The sequence below is a fragment of the Cheilinus undulatus genome, linkage group 21 (assembly GCF_018320785.1).
Source record: "Cheilinus undulatus linkage group 21, ASM1832078v1, whole genome shotgun sequence".
Classification (NCBI taxonomy): domain Eukaryota; kingdom Metazoa; phylum Chordata; class Actinopteri; order Labriformes; family Labridae; genus Cheilinus; species Cheilinus undulatus.
Window position 1 is genome coordinate 17,895,007 of NC_054885.1, and position 21,916 is coordinate 17,916,922.

General features: G+C 39.3%; 1 protein-coding gene across 2 annotated transcripts in view; it reads right to left on the bottom strand.

The window, feature by feature from the left end:
* Positions 1 to 447: 447 nt before the first annotated feature.
* The window catches only part of lasp1 (LIM and SH3 protein 1), a 43,431-nt gene continuing 21,962 nt past the window's right edge, over positions 448 to 21,916 (bottom strand). Inside the window, exons 3-7 of one of the 2 annotated variants that reach the window (XM_041817480.1) lie at positions 17,879 to 17,963; positions 12,737 to 12,844; positions 5,133 to 5,214; positions 3,965 to 4,059; positions 448 to 3,608 (exon numbers count right to left, since the gene is read on the bottom strand). In XM_041817480.1, coding sequence (XP_041673414.1) covers positions 3,438 to 3,608; positions 3,965 to 4,059; positions 5,133 to 5,214; positions 12,737 to 12,844; positions 17,879 to 17,963 — 541 coding nt within the window. In that variant the 3' untranslated portion in view covers positions 448 to 3,437. Of the gene's footprint in view, positions 3,609 to 3,964; positions 4,063 to 5,132; positions 5,215 to 12,736; positions 12,845 to 17,878; positions 17,964 to 21,916 lie in introns of both variants that reach the window. The other variant, XM_041817479.1, reaches the window with a different exon arrangement.

The window sequence follows — 21,916 nt, forward strand, 5'->3', positions numbered from 1 at the left end:
TATGACATAATATGTCATAATTGTGTCATAGTATGTCATTACTATGACATCAAAAGTCTAAATATGGAAATAAAGTCACAATTATGAAATAAAGCCATTACTATGAATTGCTTGGCCATGATTATGATACAAGAAGTGGAAACTTTGACATTAAATGTGATCATCATGATGGTGACGCATAATTTTGACATTGATTGTAATCTGTGGATTTGATTAGATAAAGTCAAAATTTTCACATTAAAAGCAGGAATCATGAGAGCTAGTATCATGAAATTAATTTTGATCACTTTTATTCAATAAGCCTTTAACTCTTTATCCACAAACTGTCCAGGCACTGTGTATACATACTGGATGATGGGAGGCTGAGGGGTAAGGGAACATGAGAAATGTATTTGGATCTCTTGGACGTAAATCTGTGGAATAGAAGAGGTAACACAAACCACAGCCTGAGAAAAAAAATGACATTTTATTGAATCTGCAGAATCATAAGTACAATTTGAAGTGCTGTAACAGGGAAACAGGAGATGATATCAGGTCCTTATCTCTGAGTACGTATCCAGTATGAGTTTTGAATACATATGTATGTCATTATGCATATGTTATCTTTATTTTTTTTTTATTTCAAAATAAAAACAAAATTATATCAAAAACAAAACAATTTAAGATGGAATGCACAAAACCGGTCCAATAGAGGATTACATGATTTCACTCTGCAAAGTCTACAGTATATATCCAGTATCATAGAAGCAGGGGATGATTGGTTTAGAAGCAGGGGGTCTACGATGAAGGCTGAAGGAAAGAGGGATCTCGGCAGATGGGTGGACAGGATACGAGACAGAAACTGAATGGAAACAGGGTTATGATGATATGATGATACGGTTCAGTAGATGAGCGATGCCGGAGCAGGAGAGCCTCATTTGGCGCAAAAGAGGTCAACCCCCTGACTAATATTCAGGTCAGACAAACAACTTGCCCTGCTTCACAGCCCCGAAGATTCAGCCTCGCACATTTCACACCATCACACGCTCACATTTGACTTAATTCCATCTTGAGCCACACAAACACAACACTGGCCGTCTTTTGCCACATTTAATTTCATCCAGAACACCAAGCGATGCCGTCTGACAAAAGAGAATTTCGATTCCAGGCTAGAAGTTTTGTTATTAAATTAATTTGAGCATTATAAAGCCAGGAGCAACAATCATTTCACATCAAGCCAAACCAACAACTCTGCAATTCATCCAAGAGAAACACAACGTGAGCTCTGAACCACGTTTACGAGCATCTGTTTTGCAAATAAACTTGTCCTGTTGTCAAGTTAGAGGTTAATGCAAAATACAGGTGTACATACAGTGTTCATTCATTCTTCCATTCCAGTTTGAAGTGTTTTTTTTCTGTTTCCTGCAACAATTAATCACATTAGAAAGTTGTTAGACACCAACTTGCACCAAACTGGAGTTAACTTTTTAAAAATCCTGTAACTTCCATCCGAAATAAAAAACAAATGTAGGAACTATTTTTTTCTGCAGTGAGCCACTTTCCAGAGCACCATGACCTGTAAGAACAATTTCCCTAACTCACCTTTATGATACATATACAATTGTACAATGTTGTCTAGCTACATAGTGAGAGCCTTGATTCTTTTAATAAAGCTGAACATCTTTTTCCATCCCAAACCCCAACCCTAAAAACACACCGCCCTGATCACTCACGCTGTGACAGTCACAGTGCATCACAGGAGAATGCAACAGCAAGTAAAAGAGGAGAGGTGTGTATGTTCAGGGGCCAGATGAGACTATTTACACCACCAGGAATGATCAAATATCATGTTTAAAATCAGTTTAAGTCCTCAAAGACATACAGGATCTAAATTGGATGTATTATTTCTGTGAAGCAACCAGAAACTTAAATGCTTGATTTAAGTTTTTATGAACCAACAATCTTTAGACAACCAGTCAAATGAAAAAAATCAAAAATAGTTAAGGGATTCACCTTCCTTTGTGGACATTTTGGCAACCAGAGAACAACACCAATCTTTCTATCCCATGTCTTTAAATTGTCATTCTGTGATATTGATGAAAATCTTGAGGATAAGAAAGATATGCAGATCAGAACTGCAGGTTAATGAATCCCATGACTGTTCAAATCACCCCCTGTGTTGGTTCATAAGTTGAGTTGCTGGTTTATTCATTTACTTTTTTCTTCTTTTCTTTTTTAAACAAGTCTCTTACAATAACAAGGAAAAGTCAAAAGAAGGACAGCATGAGAAGAACAACAACAACATTAACCACAGCCAAGGATTCAAAGGTTTCTCTCACATTGAATGGAAAAAAACAAGGACTGGAATGTTTACTCACAAAAAAATTGAAATAGAAAAAAAAAATCATGATATAGAGTTGTGCTTGGCCGGTGCCTTCTTTGTCTTCTATGAGTGTGTTTTCTTGAAACAAAAAGGGTGGGAGGATTTCATGTGTTCCCATCTAACTCACGCCTTCAATTTTGTGATTCTCTCATGACTGAAGGCTGCAAAAAGCGGAGATAAGGGAATATATGTATATATATATCTACTGATATAAACTCTACACCCACACTGATCGAAGCAATCTTTTCAGTGATGCTGCAAGAGACGGACTGATAATGTCCCCTAACTTGTCCCTGATCCCTTCTGTATCTGCAGAAGGTGCTCTTCAGTTAGGCTACAATTCCAGTTTCACTGCAATATTCATGATGCATTGCTGGGCAAGAGAACACCATCTTTGAAGTGTGTTAAAAATCTCTCTTTTGAGACTGATAAACTGGCTGATTGGTGCAGCAACATGGTTAGAGGTTAAAGGAATGTACACAAGTTAAAAAATATTCAAGCTCTGATAGACTGAGATTCTACACTGCATTTCCAGTCGAGCCAAGATCACGCTGCAAAATGAAAGAAATAATGAATTAAACAGCTGTATAAAGATATCCAAGCCACCACAGTCATTTTAAAATCATTTTATGCCTGCGGTGGTGGGAAATTATCTTCTTTTTGTGTGATATTGTCAGGATTAAGTGTAAGACCCCTGACGCACTGCGATGAAGTGTGTTTGTATTCTTTAAGACTTTTCCACTTGTGATAGCACAAGAGTGGAGCTATAGTTGAGGACGAAGAACAGCACAGACCGACAGACAGGGAAGCAGTCAGACAAAGAAGCAGACAGACAGACAGACAAAAAGGCAGAGGGCGTCTGTGGTGGAGCTGAAGCAAACAAAGGATGCAGAAAGGAGAAGGGGGGTGAAGAGGTTCAGGGTGTCACAGGACAGGTTAGGGAACAAGAGTAAAATTAAGAGAAAGCGGCATTAAAGATGAGATGGCACTGGGCTTTTTCCTTTCCTTCTTTCCCTCCCTTTCTCTACCTCCTTCTCTTAATCTCTCCCTCCTCTTCTTCTTCTCTCCCTCTCACTCAGATGGCCTCCACGTAGTTTGCGGGCAGCATGCCTGCTTGGCCGGTGCGCTCCACGCGGCCGTACATCCAGCCTTCGTCGATCTGCTGCACTTCTACGATCACGTCTCCGTCCACGAAGGAGACCTCATCATCATCAGCGGCAGAGTAGTCGTACACAGCCCTGTACCGCTATGGTAGGAAGAGGAAGCACAGTTAGATCCAGATAACAGCAGCAAGAAAAGAGGACAATCACATTTGGCAAATTCATTAGGATAAATCTGCACATTTAATAGAGATGCCTCACAAAGTTTCATAATTTTGATGCCCAAATTACTCCTACAACAAAAAGGGAAAAGAAAACCAGCAAGAATTGACATTTCAGAAGCTGCTGTCAGCAAAGTTTTGGCTTTTTTAGAATAAGAGACATGAATTCTGACTCAGCTATTCGAAGAGTCGGAACTAAACTTCTTAAAACAAATAATCTCATTATATTTAGTGAAATAATCAAAGTGAAGCTAAAGGAAGAGGGGTAATTGGGGACTTACCCCAGCACTGGGAGGAGGAGCAGCAGCTGCTGGGCGCACAGGTTCAGGAGTAGGCTCATAGTGGTAGTTCTGAGAGGCTGCAGGCTGCTGGAAAGCTGCTGATAAACAGAAAGAGGACAGGACAATAAATGAAATACCTCGAAACATATATCCTGTTGTTTTCTGATCCCAAACTCACTAGCAGATAAACTAGGATTCAGCTGCAAGCCACAAGTCTGCCTGCAACAGTTCTGGGAGAAGAACAAGGATTTCAGTGCAAACAGCAAATGCTGTTTAATTCCAGAGGTATTTGCTCCCATCTGTGTCTGCATAGACTTGTCAGGAGAGGGAGGAATTCAAAAACTCAGCAGACCAAGACGTGCATCCCAAAGCTGTTGATTTGCCTGTTGCACAACCTGCTGAACAATGCCTCACTGTGTCTAAATCAGGCACATAAAATACAAACAGCAGGTACAGTGGGCATTCAAATAATGAGCTGTTACATTTCCACTGACCTCTTTTATACCTATAACTTTTCACATCAGTTTTCATGATGCAGCACATAGTATTGATTTTATATTTGCATGTCTTAAGCATGAAAACGGCTCTTTCAGTGGTGAAATTCATTAACTGATTTAGCAACAGATTTAACTGTTTAATTTCAGATTAAGAGAATTATCTGCCTGATTTTCCAGTAAACAGACACTTTCTGTGGGAATGAAAACATCTGCAGCTAAATGGATCAGATGCAGAAGAGGATTTTAGTGAACAAGTTACAACCAAGAATCTTGAGTGGTGTAACAGAGTAACGCCCAGCCTGGTGAGCTCATTCTGCATGTGAAGCCAAGCACAGACAAGGAGGAAACTCAGAGAACCTAGTCTGCTTTTCTTACATAATAATGTCAGGTCCATCTAACTCACTTAAAAGTAAAATTCTTCCTATCTATTTAAGCTATACAACCATAAAAATAGCTATGGTTTTATTTATTGCTCTTTTAGATGTGGTTGAACTCATCTTTTAATATTCTAAGTAAAGTTTCTGAAATTCCAGAGGATGTTTTTGTAAACTAACCTCAGATGCTACCCACTTTTCTGCTTCTTCAGTTGAACTAACTTATTAAAATAACAGTAAAAAGGGTGAGCAGTAAAACCGTAGGTAAGGTTTCTGAGTGAGTTCTAGAGAGGATACCTGGGCTGGGGTTGCTTGGTTGCTGATGATGTGGGACCTCTCCACCCATCTTCCTCTTCTCAAACTCTTCGTGGTACTTAATCTGAAAGACAGAAACAAAATTAGTCAAAGGACCAGGGCTCCAAATCTACAGGTACAACCGTCTTTCCAGGGTGTAATTCACTTTCTATCCAGCAGAGGTCTCCTACGCACTCTCCTGCACCTATGTCAATGGCAATAGGTGGGGCGATCTATGTGCAGCAAAGCCTGGGGAAACAGCCTGACACTGACAGGAAATGACATCTCAGCGGCAGGAAGTAGTGTGAGCTGGTAGTTGCATAGCAACCCTTCACTGACACATCAGGCAAAGCAGGTGAGGTGAAGAAAAGGGAACCAACTAGAAGCTTCAACACTTATGAGCCAGCAAAAACAACACAGATGAGGGAGGAGGAGGAACATATGACTTAGCACAGTGTAATCCTAATCATTAATACTCTAAGTGTAACCAAACATTTTGAATTTGTTCCTTTAAATCCTGATTTAAATACAGTTTATATATAACTACAACAAGGAAGTACCCTAACCCTAAACATCAACCTCGCCACCCAGAATGACAAAAGCAGTATTGAGTGTTTGAACATGAAACAGGGCCACACTCATGAAACTGGAACTGAGTTACTGTTCTATGACTGAACTAAAGAGCCCGGCCCTCCTTATTACCAGGCTTGATAACAGACTGACTCATAGAGCCCTGGTCAAGATTTACAACCCCAATTCTGTCCCTGCTTACACTCACTCTCAAAGAGCGCCACTGTGCCTGCAGCATGTGGAAGGGGTGTATTGACAGACTGGATGGGATGACAGGAGTGTTTGTGTGAGGACAGTGAGGCGAGTGACTGAGAGAACACAACGACTGTTCTCAAGTGCAATATGCTAAGTGAGAGTTTGTAGAGGAGATTATTTTGTGTCTGTTTCAGAGAAGCAGGTCAAACAGATGGTGAGTGTGGATTTACAGGAAGTGAACGAAATTCCTGCTTGATAAGACGAAGGTGACGAAAGTTAAAGCAGTTAAAAGTAAGGAGTCATGACTAAGGGTGGAAATAGCAAAGATCCAATACTTTACAGGACAGCATTCATTATATGTGGCCCTAGTTCACAATAACATCTGGATGTAGCAATTTGCATCAATTGATATATTGCAGACAATTACAAAGTGATACATCAAATCTGATTAACTTGAGACACCATATATCTCAAATTTTGTTTAAAAAATAATCTGCTTTATTCATGAACGCATTTCTGGCAGTTAGATTCAGTAGATAATGACCACACTGCAAATATTACCTACCAAAGAACATTTCATAAATAAAACAGAGAAGAAGATCAGAGGTTTAAATGGGGAATAATTTATGTATAGAGTAGACCAATTTTGGAAGTTAAACGATCAGTGGCTCACTTTACCTCTGTTAGCTTTAGCTAAAGCTAACATAGCAATGCTAGCTATGTAATCAACATTACTACATAAACCAATGTAGCCAAGTTAGTTTTAGCTTTAGCAAACATAACTAAAGCTAACATAGCTATGTAGAGTAGGTTACATAGCAGCTCTGTGAACTTAGCTTTAGCTACCTTAGCTATATTAGCTACACTATCCATAGCCAAGTTAGTTTGAGCAATGTGAGCTTTAGCAAATGTTGCTAAATCTAACTTAGTTACGTAGATAATGGAGACATGTAGCCTATATAGCTACGCTTAGCTACATTAGCTACATAAAATGAGCAGCTGACCGAGCCTTGTAAGTGAAATTTACTGCGTTAGATTGTTTTGTTAAGGACAAGCTTTTTTTTTTTCTGTAGCAGACTGTTTACTTGGCTTTGTTAAATATTTCGTAATGAAGTTTTGCATGTCAGGTTTTTAACCTTCAACTTTTAGTATCCTGGTATCCTATCCCTTTACCTTAACTCTTACCCTAACCCTAAATGGAGGTTTAGTTCAGTTTTATTCCAAAAGTTTTAATGTGTGTTTCCATTCTGAGATATACGTCCGGCATCTCAGATAAAAAGTCAGATGTTATTCTGCCATCTTTTCTTTTATTACAGCCAACGAACCTCCTTTAATGCTACTATTCTCATTCATGTCATAATCACCATCATCAGGAGTCATAAAGAAGTGGCATAGTAGGTTGATTATCTGAGATTTAAAATATCAATATTTGGCTCCAATGAAAGGGAAATTGTATCACATAAATTAGGTTGACACTATGAACTGCTGTGTTAAAGTATTTTCTGTCCCTTGTCATTACATTGCTACATGAAAAAGATAAGTTTGAAAAACAGGGCAAGTAGATGTGATCAAAAAGGCTTTACATAGTTGACATCCCTGATGCAAAACCGAGTAAACAGGTTTGTTTCCCACAGTCCAGGAAGAGAAGGCAGAGAAAGATGGAACATCCATTTGTGGCAGTGCCCTTATTGGCTGTGAATAACCAGCTGATTGTAAGCAGATATCTTGATTATCAGCTCTGACTAAAAACACTTCACAATCCATCCCTCCATTACACTTGTATCGAGATGTAGCATGTGTGCATAACCATAACTACTTGTTACATATGTGTTTCTTCCTCCATCTGTCCTCCAAATTTCCTTGATCTCAAACAAACAACATTTTCCAGCACAAGAAAGCAGTAATTACCCATCACCCTGCACACTAATTATGCCATTAGTGAGGCCAGCGCAGAGCAGCGTATGCGTAATGACGCATGTTTTGTATGTGGGGTGTGTTTCTCATTGAAAGAAAGGTCTTTACAGCTGACATAAGCACACTGGGGACATAAGATAAACACTGCTTGCATTTCTACACCACTGCTTCGTATTTACAGAAAAATGGCAGATCAATAAAAGGAGCTGAGGGAGAGCTGAGGAGAATGGCCGATAAGTGTAGTAATTTGACGAGAGCTGCATTATTCTGAAAGAGAAGTAGGAAAAGAGGAACACTATCATTTCAGATCAAGTCAATAAAACTTCAGAAAAAACTGTAAAAGGAGGGATGTGTGAAATAATCATTTTGACATCTGTCTCAGCAGATATTTGCTTAAAAGTTATCCACTGGGATCAGCAGATATGAAAGCCCTTCGAATATGTACAACCGATACATCAGCTGTAAATATCAGCCAAATCGATGTACACGTTTGTGGAGTTTCAGGCAGGACCAACAGACCATTGCCAGCTCAAGTCTCTTTCATGGTTCCTCTCTATTCCTTAGACTTCAATATATATTTTAGGGACTGACATTTTAGGTCTGAACTACATTAATACACCAATATTGATGCTATTATAAGCTAAAGTGAATTCGGAAACAGTTGCAAAAATCCACAATCATGAATCCCTACATGAAAGTCTTACAAATCTTGGGACACACATTTTGTGAAGACGGTACAGCCATTTAAGAAAGAGTAATTTAAGAAAGCAAAAGCTAGCAGGAGAGTTTTTAGCAAAGCTAAATGTTTAAAAACAATACATTTAAGGTTATTCTAATCAAAAAATACCAAAATTTAAGGCAGTTGCTCATGAGGGGAATGAGTCCATCAAACTTGCAGGCAAACTCTTGTACACTGTCTACAGTAAAAACAACCACTGGCAATGTTTCAGCAATGTGTATTTTTTGATCATTAAAACTAAGAAATTAATTATTATTGGGTATAATTCACATTTTTGTCGCCATTTTATCAAAGCAGGTACCAATAAGGTTTAATTTTTACTTGTATCATTGGTGTTAGGAGTCACTGTATACAAACGGGACCAGTCCCACCCCTACTACCCACTACCAACTTGTAATTATTACAAATGGACTAACAGACTTTACATGACAAACCTACTTAATACTGTCATTAGCTACATTAGCTCTAGTTTATATTGATTGGTAAGTTGGCTGAAGGGTATTTGTAGTCAGCTCGTTGAATAAGCTTGTATGTTGAACACAATGAATGAAAAAGTTAACTCTGACATCATTATTGTTGCTTAACTACTACCACAGTGCCAACTCAAAGAGCAATAGGTATGGCAGGCACAAGTCTGCCTTATGAGCTTCTGCAAAAGCCAAAAAATTAATAATCTTAAACAGGACATGCCAACTCGGGAGAGAAGGCAAGGGGTGTGATTCGTGGAAGCAATACATTTTCACAGAGTACCCTGAACCTTCATATACTGCTGCCACGGTTTCTTTATCTTAAGGTGGCACTGTCCTCCCGTCCTCTTGTATCCTCTCTCTTTCATCCTCCCAGAAAACAGTTGGAAAGTTTCTGTACTTCTATATGACCCTTTACAGCATTGTTATTAGGGGCAAACTTATTGACATTTGGTCAATATCAATAACACATTTGGACTCCTCATTTTGCTTTGGGGTTGGATTTTCTTCCAACCCCAATACTGTAATTTCTTGTCATTGATCCGGAGGTCTGACAGTTTCAAAATAATGCTTTTGCACTGGGCATGAGCTGGACCGTGGTTGAGTTTGGTCCAGGCCATTTTTCAGAGGAGGTTTCATACTTGCCAGATAACATCAGATGTAAAGTAAAGAGAAGGGAGACTAAAGTTCTAACTAGTAGATTGGTTTCATTTTCTGCCTCCCTTGAAACAAGAACATATATGTACGACTCTCAAGAAGAGGAAATTAAGTCAAAAACCACAGAATAAGTCCCTGTCAGCCAGCAGCAAAGTCTGTTGTAAAATGAATTTCCTGCTTTCAAAATAAAAGCTTTTCTGGTCCACAACATGATTGCTGATGCCATGTTGTCAGTTTCTGTCACTTGACATTACTTATTGAATAAAAGCTCAACTTATGTATGTCTGCTGATCTGCTGTAAAGTGCTTTCATTATTAATAGTGAATAATAAAATACTAAACAATAAATAATTTAATAACATCACCGCTGAGGCACATTCAATAGTAATACCTCAATCCTCTTCATTATCATCTACAAAACATGTCTCATGCCAAAGCCAGATTATAGCATGAAGACATGTTAAAATGCACCAGAATATAGGAACTAACATGTAGTACACTGATCATCAAATGGAGGCCCGGGGGCCAAATAAGGCCCTTCACAGCTTCCCATCTGTCCCCCAGAAGATTATTAAATGCAGAAAATGTGTGGCAAATGTGTTACGGCATTTACAGTGTCTTTTCATTTTCAAAAATCCCTACAGCTATTGAAGGAACCTCAAAATTAAGGGAGATTAAGACCTTTTCATTTTTGATTGGCTCGATGCTTGAACAGTTTTACAAAAAAAAACCCCATCAGCTGTTGTAAGTAATAAAGCAAATAGGGTGCATGACAAATACAGTTGAAACCAGAAGTTTACATACACTATATAAAAAGGCACATAAACTTTTTTTCTCACTGTCTAACATTAAATCAGATTAAACTTTTCCTGTTTTTGGTCAATTAGGATTACCAAAATTATTTCTATTTGCTAAATGCCAGAATAATGAGAGAGATCATTTTTTAGACAATTTTTTATTATGTTCTTGAGAGTCAGAAGTTTACATACATTTCATTAGTATTAGGTAGCATTGCCTTTAAACTGTATGACTTGGGTCAAATGTTTTGGATATGCTTCTACAAGCTTCTCACAATAGTTTGCAGGAATTTTGGCCCATTCCTCCTGGCAGAACTGGTGTAACTGAGCCAAGTTTGTAGGCCGCCTTGCTCGCACATGCCTTTGTAACCAGTTTGGCAGTATGCTTAGGGTCATCATCCATTTGGAAACCCCATTTGCGCCCAAGCTTTAACTTCCTGGCTGATGTCTTGAGATCTTGCTTCAGTATTTCCACATAATGTCCTTTCTTCATGATGCCATCTATTTTGTGAAGTGCACCAGTCCCTCCTGCAGCAAAACAACTCCACAACATGATGCTGCCACCCCCATGTTTCACAGTTGGGATGGTGTTGTCAGGCTTGCAAGCTTCCCCCTTTTTTCTCCAAATGTAACGATGGTCATTATGGCCAAAAAGTTCAATTTTAGATTCGTCAGACCACAGAACATGTCTCCAAAAATTAAGGTCTTTGTCCCTGTGTGCATTTGCAAACTGTAATCTGGCTTTTTTATGTTTCTTTTGGAGTAATGGCTTCTTCCTGGGAGAGTGGCCTTTCAGCCCATGTCGGTACAGGACTTTTTTGACTGTTGATAATGACACACTCTTACCAGCTTCAGCCAGCATCTTCACAAGGTCTTTTGCTTTCGTTCTTGGGTTGAGATGAACTTTTCGGACCAAAGCACATTCATCTCTGGGACACAGAACCCGTCTCCTTCCTGAGTGGTATGATGGCTGGACATTCCCATGGTGTTTATATTTGCGTATAATTGTTTGAATAGATGAACGTGGCACCTTCAGGCATCTGGAAATTGCACCCAAGGATGAACCAGACTTGTGCAAGTCCACAATTCTCTTCCTGGTATCTTGGCTGATTTCTTTTGATTTTCCCATGATGTTACACAAAGAAGCAGTGTGTTTCAGGTGTGCCTTAAAATACTTCTACAGGTGTGCCTCTAATTAACTCAAATGTTGTCAATCAGAGGCTTCCAAAGACATGACATCATCATCTGGGCTTTCCCAAATTGTTTAAAGGCATAGTAATCTTAGTGTATGTAAACTTCTGACTCTCAAGAAAATAATAAAAAATTGTCTAAAAAATTATCTCTCTCATTATTCTGGCATTTAGCAAATAGAAATAATTTTGGTAATCCTAATTGACCAAAAACAGGAAAAGTTTAATCTGATTTAATGTTAGACAGTGAGTAAAAAAAGTTTATGTGCCTTTTTATATAGTGTATGTAAACTTCTGGTTTCAACTGTACATACTCATTCCATACTCAGTCCATTCTTGATTAAAGCTGCTGGTTACAGTATCAACCTACCAATCAGATGCTTTGAGAATGTATTTTTCCCTGACTGGATATAAAACAAAAGACCTGTTTCATGCATGTTTTTCACCAGTCAGGATTTAACATATTTGACTCAAACCCAGTGATGAACAATGTGACAGTCCTAATGTGGCAAAAATATCTCAATTTCCCCCTTGTGGCTGGCTGTCGTACAGGCAACAGGGACTGAATTCACTGCTAATGGCTAAAAATCTGGTATATTTCAAAGGAAATTAAAACATCTACTGTAAACAGATCTTTTCTGATTATTTAACAAACTGGCCAACACAAAGTCTGCCAAGAAAAACACTGGCCCTTGTGCAAATGTAGTTGGTGATCCCTGATGACATTAAATACTTTCTGAAGGAGAACCCCTCAACACCCATTAAATCGCCTCCAACTTTTTTTTTACCTTCTAGCACTCATGTATAAATCTTGCACCATGTCACACAATAAAATAGCGTAACCTCTCCAACATATTCCTGTAATGTTGTGAGGGAAGGAAGGACTTCATGTAAACAAACTCTCCTCTTCAGAAAAAAACTGTCAGTTCATTATTTTTTTTAAAGATTGCCGTTTTATAGAGAAGCAAATTTACTCTCCGCTGATTGATTCCATACAAGACCAAGGCAGTATCAGCAACAGAGCTGCTCTTATTTTTTCCTCCTGTCAAAAATGGCAAAATCTTACTAGTGAGACTTACATTGCTGATTTGATCCTGCGTCTTCTTAATTCTCTTCATCTCTGGTGTGTCTGCGACTACGCTGAAACCTTTCCCTCTGTTCTTCTCAAATTCCTCCTTGTAGAAAACCTGCAGAAAAGGAACACAATCATGTCAAACAAATAAATAAATAAATAAAACATAGTAGCAAAGTGTGAAAGTGTGTTATTTTGATTATTTTCTTCCAGCTCCTTTCCATTCATGCCGGCTAGGGAAATGGAGAAAAGTCCTGAGCTTCTTGACCTTTGCTCTTAAAATTGGGAACCATTAGACAAGAAAAATGCTACAATGCCACATGCAAGCTTACAAAAGAATCCACTTGTAAGGCATCTACTTAGCAAACAGAGTTTAGAAGGCTAAAATAATGATTTTTTCCTCCTTAAGTTGGCATAAGCACTACACATGCATGCGTTTTCAAAGTGCAGAGTACGTGAAGTTGCCTCTTCTTTACGCATATTGCTTAGTCTTTTGTGGTAACACTCACTTCCTGTTTGCTGGGTAGTGAAGGCCTTACATTCAGGACGTGGTGGCAACCATACATGGTCATAATGAGAAGCAACAAAAGAGCCTGGCTCTGTGGGTGTGTGTTGTTTGAGCCGTCCCTTCCCACCCAACTCTGACCCTCAGGACAGAGGAGGAAATGTCAGATGAGTATCAGAAATTACAATAGAGGGGGCTCTCCCTCACAGCTGCTCTGTGGCTGATTTTGTGCTTTTAAACCCACAACCATGTACACCACCTTGCTAACCTGAAACAGGAAGTTAATTTCCTGTTTAATTTTCAAACTAAAATAAGTAGCTATACATTCATGAGTGCAACAGCGATTTCAACAACAAGTTCCAAAAACTACGGCAGCATTAACTCAGACTGATTATTTATGCCTGACAAAATAGTAGAAAGGATCCCTATGAGGGTACTTATTTCTGTTAAACTGTAAGATCTTCTCTGTTTATCCAGTAGCTCATCTTGCCTAGGACATATAATTCTGGCATTTTATTAGAGGTGAGTGAGTTAGAGTGGGACAATAAAACAAGCATACAAGTTGAATAGGAGAGAAAGGCTTGGATACCAAACGCAACAATCGCCTTAAGTGCTTTAATGTTTGGTTGATTTACCTCCAAGGATTTGTTGCAGCAGGTGCATTACATACAGAGCAAAAATATCTATACAAAAGGGAATCACTGTTTAATTATTCCCAACTCCAACTTTTTTATCCAAGTCTTCACAATGTGTCTGCACCAGTGTTGTAAAAAAGATGAACTTGAGTAAAGTACATTTTGAAGCAACAGTCAGCCCAGCCTCTATGCTCTCTCCTGACATCTACATAATGTCTGACACCGCTAAACAGAGTGCTGACCAGTCCTCCTCTCATCTCCCAAAGCTTTGTGATGACATGACGTTGGTATGATTCACAGATAATGTGTGCAAGTGTGATGCAGTGTCACCACGAGCGTGACGTCCCAGGGGAATGAGCATGAAAACCATGGCTGCTCCACATTCAACGGTCAATTATACAGGGCTGTGAGGCCTGAGCACAAAAACCAATCATGAAAAAGATTAATGCAGCCTCTACCCATCTTCATCCATCTTTGTCTTCTCGCTCTCATCAGCCAACATGTTATCAACCCCCATTTTTATTTTTCTACCTCTTTTGTCTTTTTTTGGTCCATGCAACGGCTTCGTCTCCTCCAATCATGCCCCTGCTTACTTTCCCCACCCACTCTCTGTTCTCTGGGCTCCTTTTTCATTCATTCATATTTTACTGGCTCAACAGCAGCACACAGAGTCGTCCCATAGAGCTGGAAGTCTTCCTCATTATCATCTCTCTCTGCTTCTATTTGCATTCCTCCAGCTTCCCCTCCTCTAGGGATTTTACTTTTATCTCTTCCTTTTTTACCCTGCACTCCTCCCTCTCTCATTCTGTGTTGGTGCCTTCCTGTCTCTCTTTTTTCTCACTCATGTGTGCCTCATTGCTCTTTTCTCCCTCTCTCTCCCCTCCTCCTCGATCGCTTTCTTCACTTTCTTTATTTCTGTCTCGCTCGCCGTCTTGTTTCTCTCTGTTTCCCTCCGCAAAGTCTTGTAATGAGGTGTGACAAACCTCTACCCTGCTACCATAGCAATAGGGTTCCCGTAGCAACGCAGCAGCGCTGGTGGTGTTGGTGGTTGAGAGGGGTTAGGTGGTCAAAGCTCTCCACAAACACCTTTAACTTTAAAACGCTGGCACAAAGGTAATAATACAGAAGAATAGCACAGTAGCACATAAGCATCATAAAGCCCCAATGTAAGATATGCACACTGTGTTTAATTTCTGATATTAGCCATATGTAGCAATTTAATTTCCAACAAAGTACGTTTAAAAAGATGAATATTAGAAACGTGAATTTCCACCAAACCAAATACAGGCAGTGACTCGTTAATTGTATTTTTGACCCTACAAATACTGATGTCTCTGAAAATTAAGAATTTGCATTGAAATTTCCTGTCTATGAAACAAAAATATGATAAATAAAAGGTAAACATTTGTGTCTTGTGTTAGGGTTGTAAAAGCGTTTTTGGAGGGCCCGGGAAAATCATCAGGTCTTCAATTGGGCCAAAGGATACAACAAGGAACACAAAAAACCTTCCCTGTCACATACAGACATTTTGGGTGTCAATTATCTCCTTCTTCTGCATGAAGATGTGATGATCAGGAAGTAAAATCACTGTCATTTCATGTATGATGGGGTGTTTGTTGGGGGCTGCAAATGTGCGAAATCCATGTCGAAAAACACCATCTGTTCCTTGATCCCTCAACTGTCCCCCACCCAATATGACTGCCACCCCCACCCTAATACTCACTAACATCCACTCTCACATACAGCCTGACCTCATCTACAGTGTGACACTGACACATAGATAAGACTTGACAGTCTTAGAGAAGCCCCGCCTCCTCTCTGGACAAAACTCTCTACTACATGCTGAAACATCAAACCTTTCCATCAGCTTTTCTCTCTTGAGTCTTCCCAACTTTCACCCACAACTCTTCAGAGCAGGACTGCACAGCATTTTTGGAAGACCCTGACTGATGATGGGTTTAGAAATTCTGTGTGTAATGATTTCATTAAAATGTAAAAGCCCTTTTCTACAGTTACTTTACATTGACTGATAAGCTCCTAGAATACTATGCAGCACGCTCCAGACATCATGCCTTATATATAAAAGAAGTAAAACCTCACACCGCAGCCTTCAAAGTTATTACACACAATCTATGACAACATTTTACTGCCACTTTATCAGTGATTCATTTCAGATTCTTGACCCACAAACATCCTGAGTGGCAAAACACTGATAAGAGTCTTATGTTAAACGTAAATGTCTCTGACCATATCAGAGACATCTTTATTAAGGCAATAATACATGACCTAGTTCAGCTGGATATTTTGGTCTGATGAGCTTTTTTAATCACGGAATATATTTGGATCCTTGTTATTTTAGTTTCTGCAGAAGCAGTAGTAGTGGTGGTTGAGAGGGGTGTGGTTACAACTCAGAGTAGGGAATATTTGACATAAAAGGGATCTTTGAGCAGCAGCGGTACAAAAAAGGTGTATAACATAAAAGATAAAAAAAGGAAAATATCTGTTTGAGTACTAAAATGTGGTGAACAACGTATGGTCTAAACCAGTGGCTCTCAACTGGTCAGGCATCAGGACCCTTGTGGCCTTGTAAAACCCTCATCGTTCCATCAGCAAAGAACAATATGCACTGATAATAGTTGCGGATATATGTGAAATGTAAAAAGTAGACAAATCTGAAGTGTGTGCTGTTGTGAGAGAAAATGCTAAAATGACAAAAGCAACAATATCAGCAGTCTGACTGCTGTTTTTGCTGCGTGCACCCTCCACAAAGTAAACTACAAATAAAGACTTTCCCTTTTTTAGAGTACATCTGGAAAACATGTAACAAAGAGTTAGCTTACGTATGCCACAGACTACAATTTCCCGCAACTTTGACTGCACGGGGATTTTACTTGTTATCTTGGGAGAACCTACTTTGTTATATGGAGGAAAGGACATAATTAGTTAAAATCTTAAGCAAAAAGAGAGCAATTTACCTGTTATGACAGGAAAACCTAAAGAAATCATGTGTGTACTTTATGTCCACGTAGTACTTCTGTATATCAGACTTTCGCCACAATGTTTTTTCAGCAGACATTCGCAACCCACTTGAAACAGGTTTGTAACCCGCTTTCTGGCCCAGAACCACTCATTGAGAACCACTGGTCTAAATAAAGAGCATGACAGTTCAATGACATCATCCAGTAGTTGCCATAAAAAAGGATAAAAATTACAGCCTGACACTTACATTGGTGACAGACCCGGTGACAGCAGATCTGACTAATTTAATTTCTGCCTTAACCTTTAAATGTGGTGGGCTTGGCCTTTAGCTAGTGTTAAGGACATCATACTACAATGCCTTCTTTTGTAACAAGCTTCCTTATTTCAAACTATCATTAAAGGCTTGAATACAATGACAAAAAAGCTTTCACTTGAGTTGACGTTTTCATTAGATTGCAACATTTCAGTCCAACAGACCTTCAGGTATTGATCAATAAAGGGGAATAGAAAGTGTTGCAACACTAATGTAAACAAGGTCCTATTAAGATCAAAATTACAATCTAGACTTAATTGTTATATTTAGCCTTGAAAATAATAAGTAAAAGCCTCATCAAGCAAACCAACACTCTTGTATTAGGACTACTCATCTTTAAAGCCACAAACTATTGCCTGACAAGCCTATTTACGATTGCATTCAACAGCGATTCCTATCTTTAAATCTTTTACTCACCCATTTTGAATCAATTTCATGCTCAACTTCTAAAGTCTGTCTTAAAGCAGAGAGTTCGCAGTTATCCTGAATATTCAAACTCCGAAGAAGACTGATTGTATTATCTGAAATGTGGCTTACTCCTAAATTAATTCAACAAGGGTTACTTTCAGTTAGGGGGTTTCAAATGTTACTTCTTTATGTAACCTATTTTGAAGAATACAAAAATAGTATCAAACAGCATGTTTATGTGTGTATGTATGTTTTGTAACTGGATTTTGATGAGGACATGAGTCCTTTCAGTAGTGACCAAATAGTTACCGTGCTCTGCATTTTGCTCTGCTGTTTGAGGCGCAGGTTCTCTGGAGTGTCAGTCACACAGGTAAAGCCCGTCTTGGGGTAGTGTCTAGAAAAGAAACACAAAACCACAAAGAAAGTCAGTACATACATAGTAAATGCACACAAGCAGATGCCAGCTTTAACTCAGACTTGCACTGTGCTGTTCAAGCCAAAACTCTCAAAGAAAAAGTAGCATAACTCAAGCAGTGTGCAGTCTGTGGCCCCACAGTGGGGGGATTTGTTTTTTAAGGTGGTCCTGAGGTTGAGTTAGGAGCCCCTGTAGACAAAAAGCCTGTCAGTAAAACACATAAATGCTCTGTCAGTGGGAGCCAAGGTAGTCTGAGAGAGAGGAAGTGCAGGCGGTGGCTGTGTGGGGGGGATGAGAGCCTCAAGGTTGCAGAGTTTTTGGAGGCGAGCCATAGCAGGTGTGGAAAAAGCTTTCAAAACTTTAAAAAACGCACGGGCGCGGTAATTATTCACACACACATAACAGGCACGGCCCTGTGGGGGATAACAGGAAGAGGAAGGGCACAGTAGTAGGGTCAGAGACACTGGGTCAGTGTGAATGATGTCATGGGTAGCCCCCTTCGACAGAGCGTAAAGCCAAGTCCCTTTTCTTAAGGGATTCTGGGAATTTTTCTTGACAGCTGGAGACTTCTTTCTGCTCAGGAGAAAAAGCTTTGTCTGAAACCAACTCAACAAACAGAGGTATACACGTTAGTATGAACACCACAGATTCCATGCAGCACACCGAGCATCATTCCAAAGAAATCCACCCCACGCTTACATATTGATTGCATAAACGGCTGTCTATGGTTTGTGCATGCTATGCATAAGTCAGTGGTTTTCTGTTGCTTCGATGAGCATTTGGGCCCACAAAAAATGATGTTTCACAGTTCACTGTGGTCCTAAAGGCAGCAGAAACATATGGCTTAAATCCAACAGGAGAGGGACAGCCCTCACAGCTTATCTAACAGTTCATATGGACTGCAGTTCCCAGCCTGCCTTAGGGTGCACTGTGACCTCAAAAATCACCAACTACTATCTGTGCCTCTGGGTAACCCATTTAAGCAATATGTTTACAGTTTCCTTGACAACATGATAAACATACTAAATTAGCTTTTGTTCTGACATGATAATGAGATGTAAAACACTTTAAGAAGAGCAATGTGGTTGGTGTATTTCATGTAAAGTACTGATAAAAAGACAGAGGCAACTTTAAAGAAACCCAAAGCACAAGTTTCTAGAAAGAGACCACAGCATGAATACAGTTAGATTTGAAAAACAGAAGCAGAAGTTGAATGGAGTTGACATTTAAAGCTATGAGACAGAAAACTAACTCGAGCACATGATCCCTGCTGAATTCATAGAAAAGTATACAAGTCTGAGCATGCTCACACCAGGCTTTCACAGCTACAAGCACCTCTATTTCTAAAGCTATGTGAAATATTAAGATGCAGTTTGCTTGCATTAACAGCTGAGACAAATTAAGCCTTATCTTTTAAAAGATCTGACTAGGGCTAATTAATGTCCTAGGGCTTATTTCCCAATGCTAAATGTTGTATCAGATATATCCAAGTTTGTGCAGAGACCATAGACTGTATAATAACAAGGTTGTAGCAACAGCTGCCTTGGCGTGAAGCTTAAATATTTGGAGCTCGGTGTAATCATTAAGTTAAAGTACAAGTGAAGTTTTTTTTTCAGACTCACACTTTGCAGGTAAAGTTTGTTACTATTTCTTTGTCATGTCAAAGTGTTCATAAATTCTGATCATTTCAGTTTAGATGGTTATTTGATGCAAAAAAGAGCTGATGTAATGCAATGACTGACAGCTCTGTTAACAACTGCAGCTTCTTGAAGCATTCTTAATTGAATTAGCAGAGAAGAAAGGTAAGGAAAGGTGAGAGAAAAAGTGATCAAACCTAAAATACAGCTCCAGATCAGCATAGGAATCTGGTCAGTTGTGGGCTGTACCCTCCTACAGGAAGCTTTGACATCTTATTTGTAAGTTAAATGTGTGCTTCAGTTAGCTGAAGAGGGCGTGGTTCTATTAGCCACATCACTTCTGTGCATATCTTGGCTCCAAATTACATTACCAGCACATATGCCAGTGCTCGTCCTAAGGGCATTTTGGCTTCAATTTGTGCAACAGAAGATGGAATATGCTGTCCATGTTAATTTACAGTCAAATGAGTATATTTTAACAGAAATGCATTTTAGATTTCAAACCCCCACTAAGACCATTTCACCACCGATGTTTGTCTTACTCTGTTGTGGGGACTTTTCCTTGGAGACTCATAATAAATCATAATTTTCTGGAGTTGGCCATGTCTGGTTTGTGGTGTAACACTTCCTTTCACAGAGCATCACTTTGCCTGCTGACTGGTCTGAATCAGAGGGTGCGTGTTTGAGCTGCACACCCTCATAACCAGCATCTGTTAACATTAACAGCCTTCATGTCATCTTCAGCGCATCTTTGGAAACCGTCCTTGCACTTAAGGGTCAGTAAATTGCTGCACAAATATACAAGAGTATTGCAGATATAAGCTGAGTGACTCAGTGGGATGTGGTAATGTGTGTCTGTTTGTATGCAGCTGTGGCTGTTTGAGGCTATGAGTGAGTCACAGGAACACTCATCTATCTGTCAGGTTGTATAACGAGGTAATAAGTCGCAGACAGGAGTTGGTGACACATGCACAAACTCAGTTAGCCTCTGTGAACGCTAAAGAGGGAGTGATCAAAATGGAGGGAAGGTTTTTTTTTTTGCTGAGGTGGAGGAGTGAGGAGGCAACGCATGTGTAATATCAAACACACATTCACACACACAAACCGCCTACTGTGCAGAAGGAGATTCCTGTTTGCATAGTGGAACCAGGAGGAGTTGCTGGCAGCTTGTCCATGTGGGACCTGAAAAGGTTTTAATGCATCATTCAGGAGAAACATTTCATCAACATGAAACAGGATATAGCATCAAACTTAACTAAATTAATGAGGAGCAGGTGGTCAAAACTGGACAGACATCCACGCATCAAAACACACGTCTAATGAAGGAGCTGAGTTGATTGAGGCTTGGGTTTGCTATTGTTACAATTTATTACCTTTGGTTTTAATGATTTCCAGTCATGGTCAAAAATTGGAAAAAGCTGGTGTATCCCAGTTGTTTTTTTAAAGGGCAGATATTAAAATATTAGAGAGAACTTCCATTGAAAAGCATCTCATTAGCTTCTCACATGATTCACTGTGTTTTATTTTCTGATTGAACCCTTTTTTAAGTATCCAAAACATACTGTTTCTCATCTTACATGCTGTTTTATGGGAAGCAGGATTCTAGCTTGTATCCATTTAATTAGACATGTTGTCACAGGTAATGTCTTTTGTTTGTATTATTTATAAGAAAGACACCCATAATGGGTGCGTGCGTGTTTGCTGCAGCACATCGACTCCAGCTTGCACCATCATGGCTTTCATATCAGGCGCATGTGTGCTCTCTCCCAGCTGTTACAGTTCTTACAGTCTTTCTTTCTAAGTTTTACCATTAATAAATAACCCAACAAGTGAGTTTACTTACTGTAAAACAGAGCCAGGAAAACTTCAGAATAAAAGCATTCTTGGGGTGGGTTTCTCAAAGAAAAAGAGTCTTGACTTTGAAAAGAACAAACCTGACATGCAAATCAGCACAAAGCAGTGCAATGTTTCTCCCTATTACCCATTTTTATTTTCTATTTTTATTTAATTCTCTTTCACTTTCTCACACAATAGAGCTTGTTAGCTTGGAGACAGATGCGCATTAAAAAAGTCCATATCTGTATCGAAATGTAACGCTCTGATTTGTGTAAAAGGCAAAACTATTCAGCCCAGTCGCTTAAGCTCGCCAATAAATAGCATCCCACTTTCATTCGTCCAGTCAAAATAAGAGGGCCAGATGGCATATCTTTGCAAGGGGAAAACTGGTGTTTACAGGTCCAAGAATCTAATATTTTACAGATCCAGTGTGGACAGTGAGCATGTGACATTGCACTA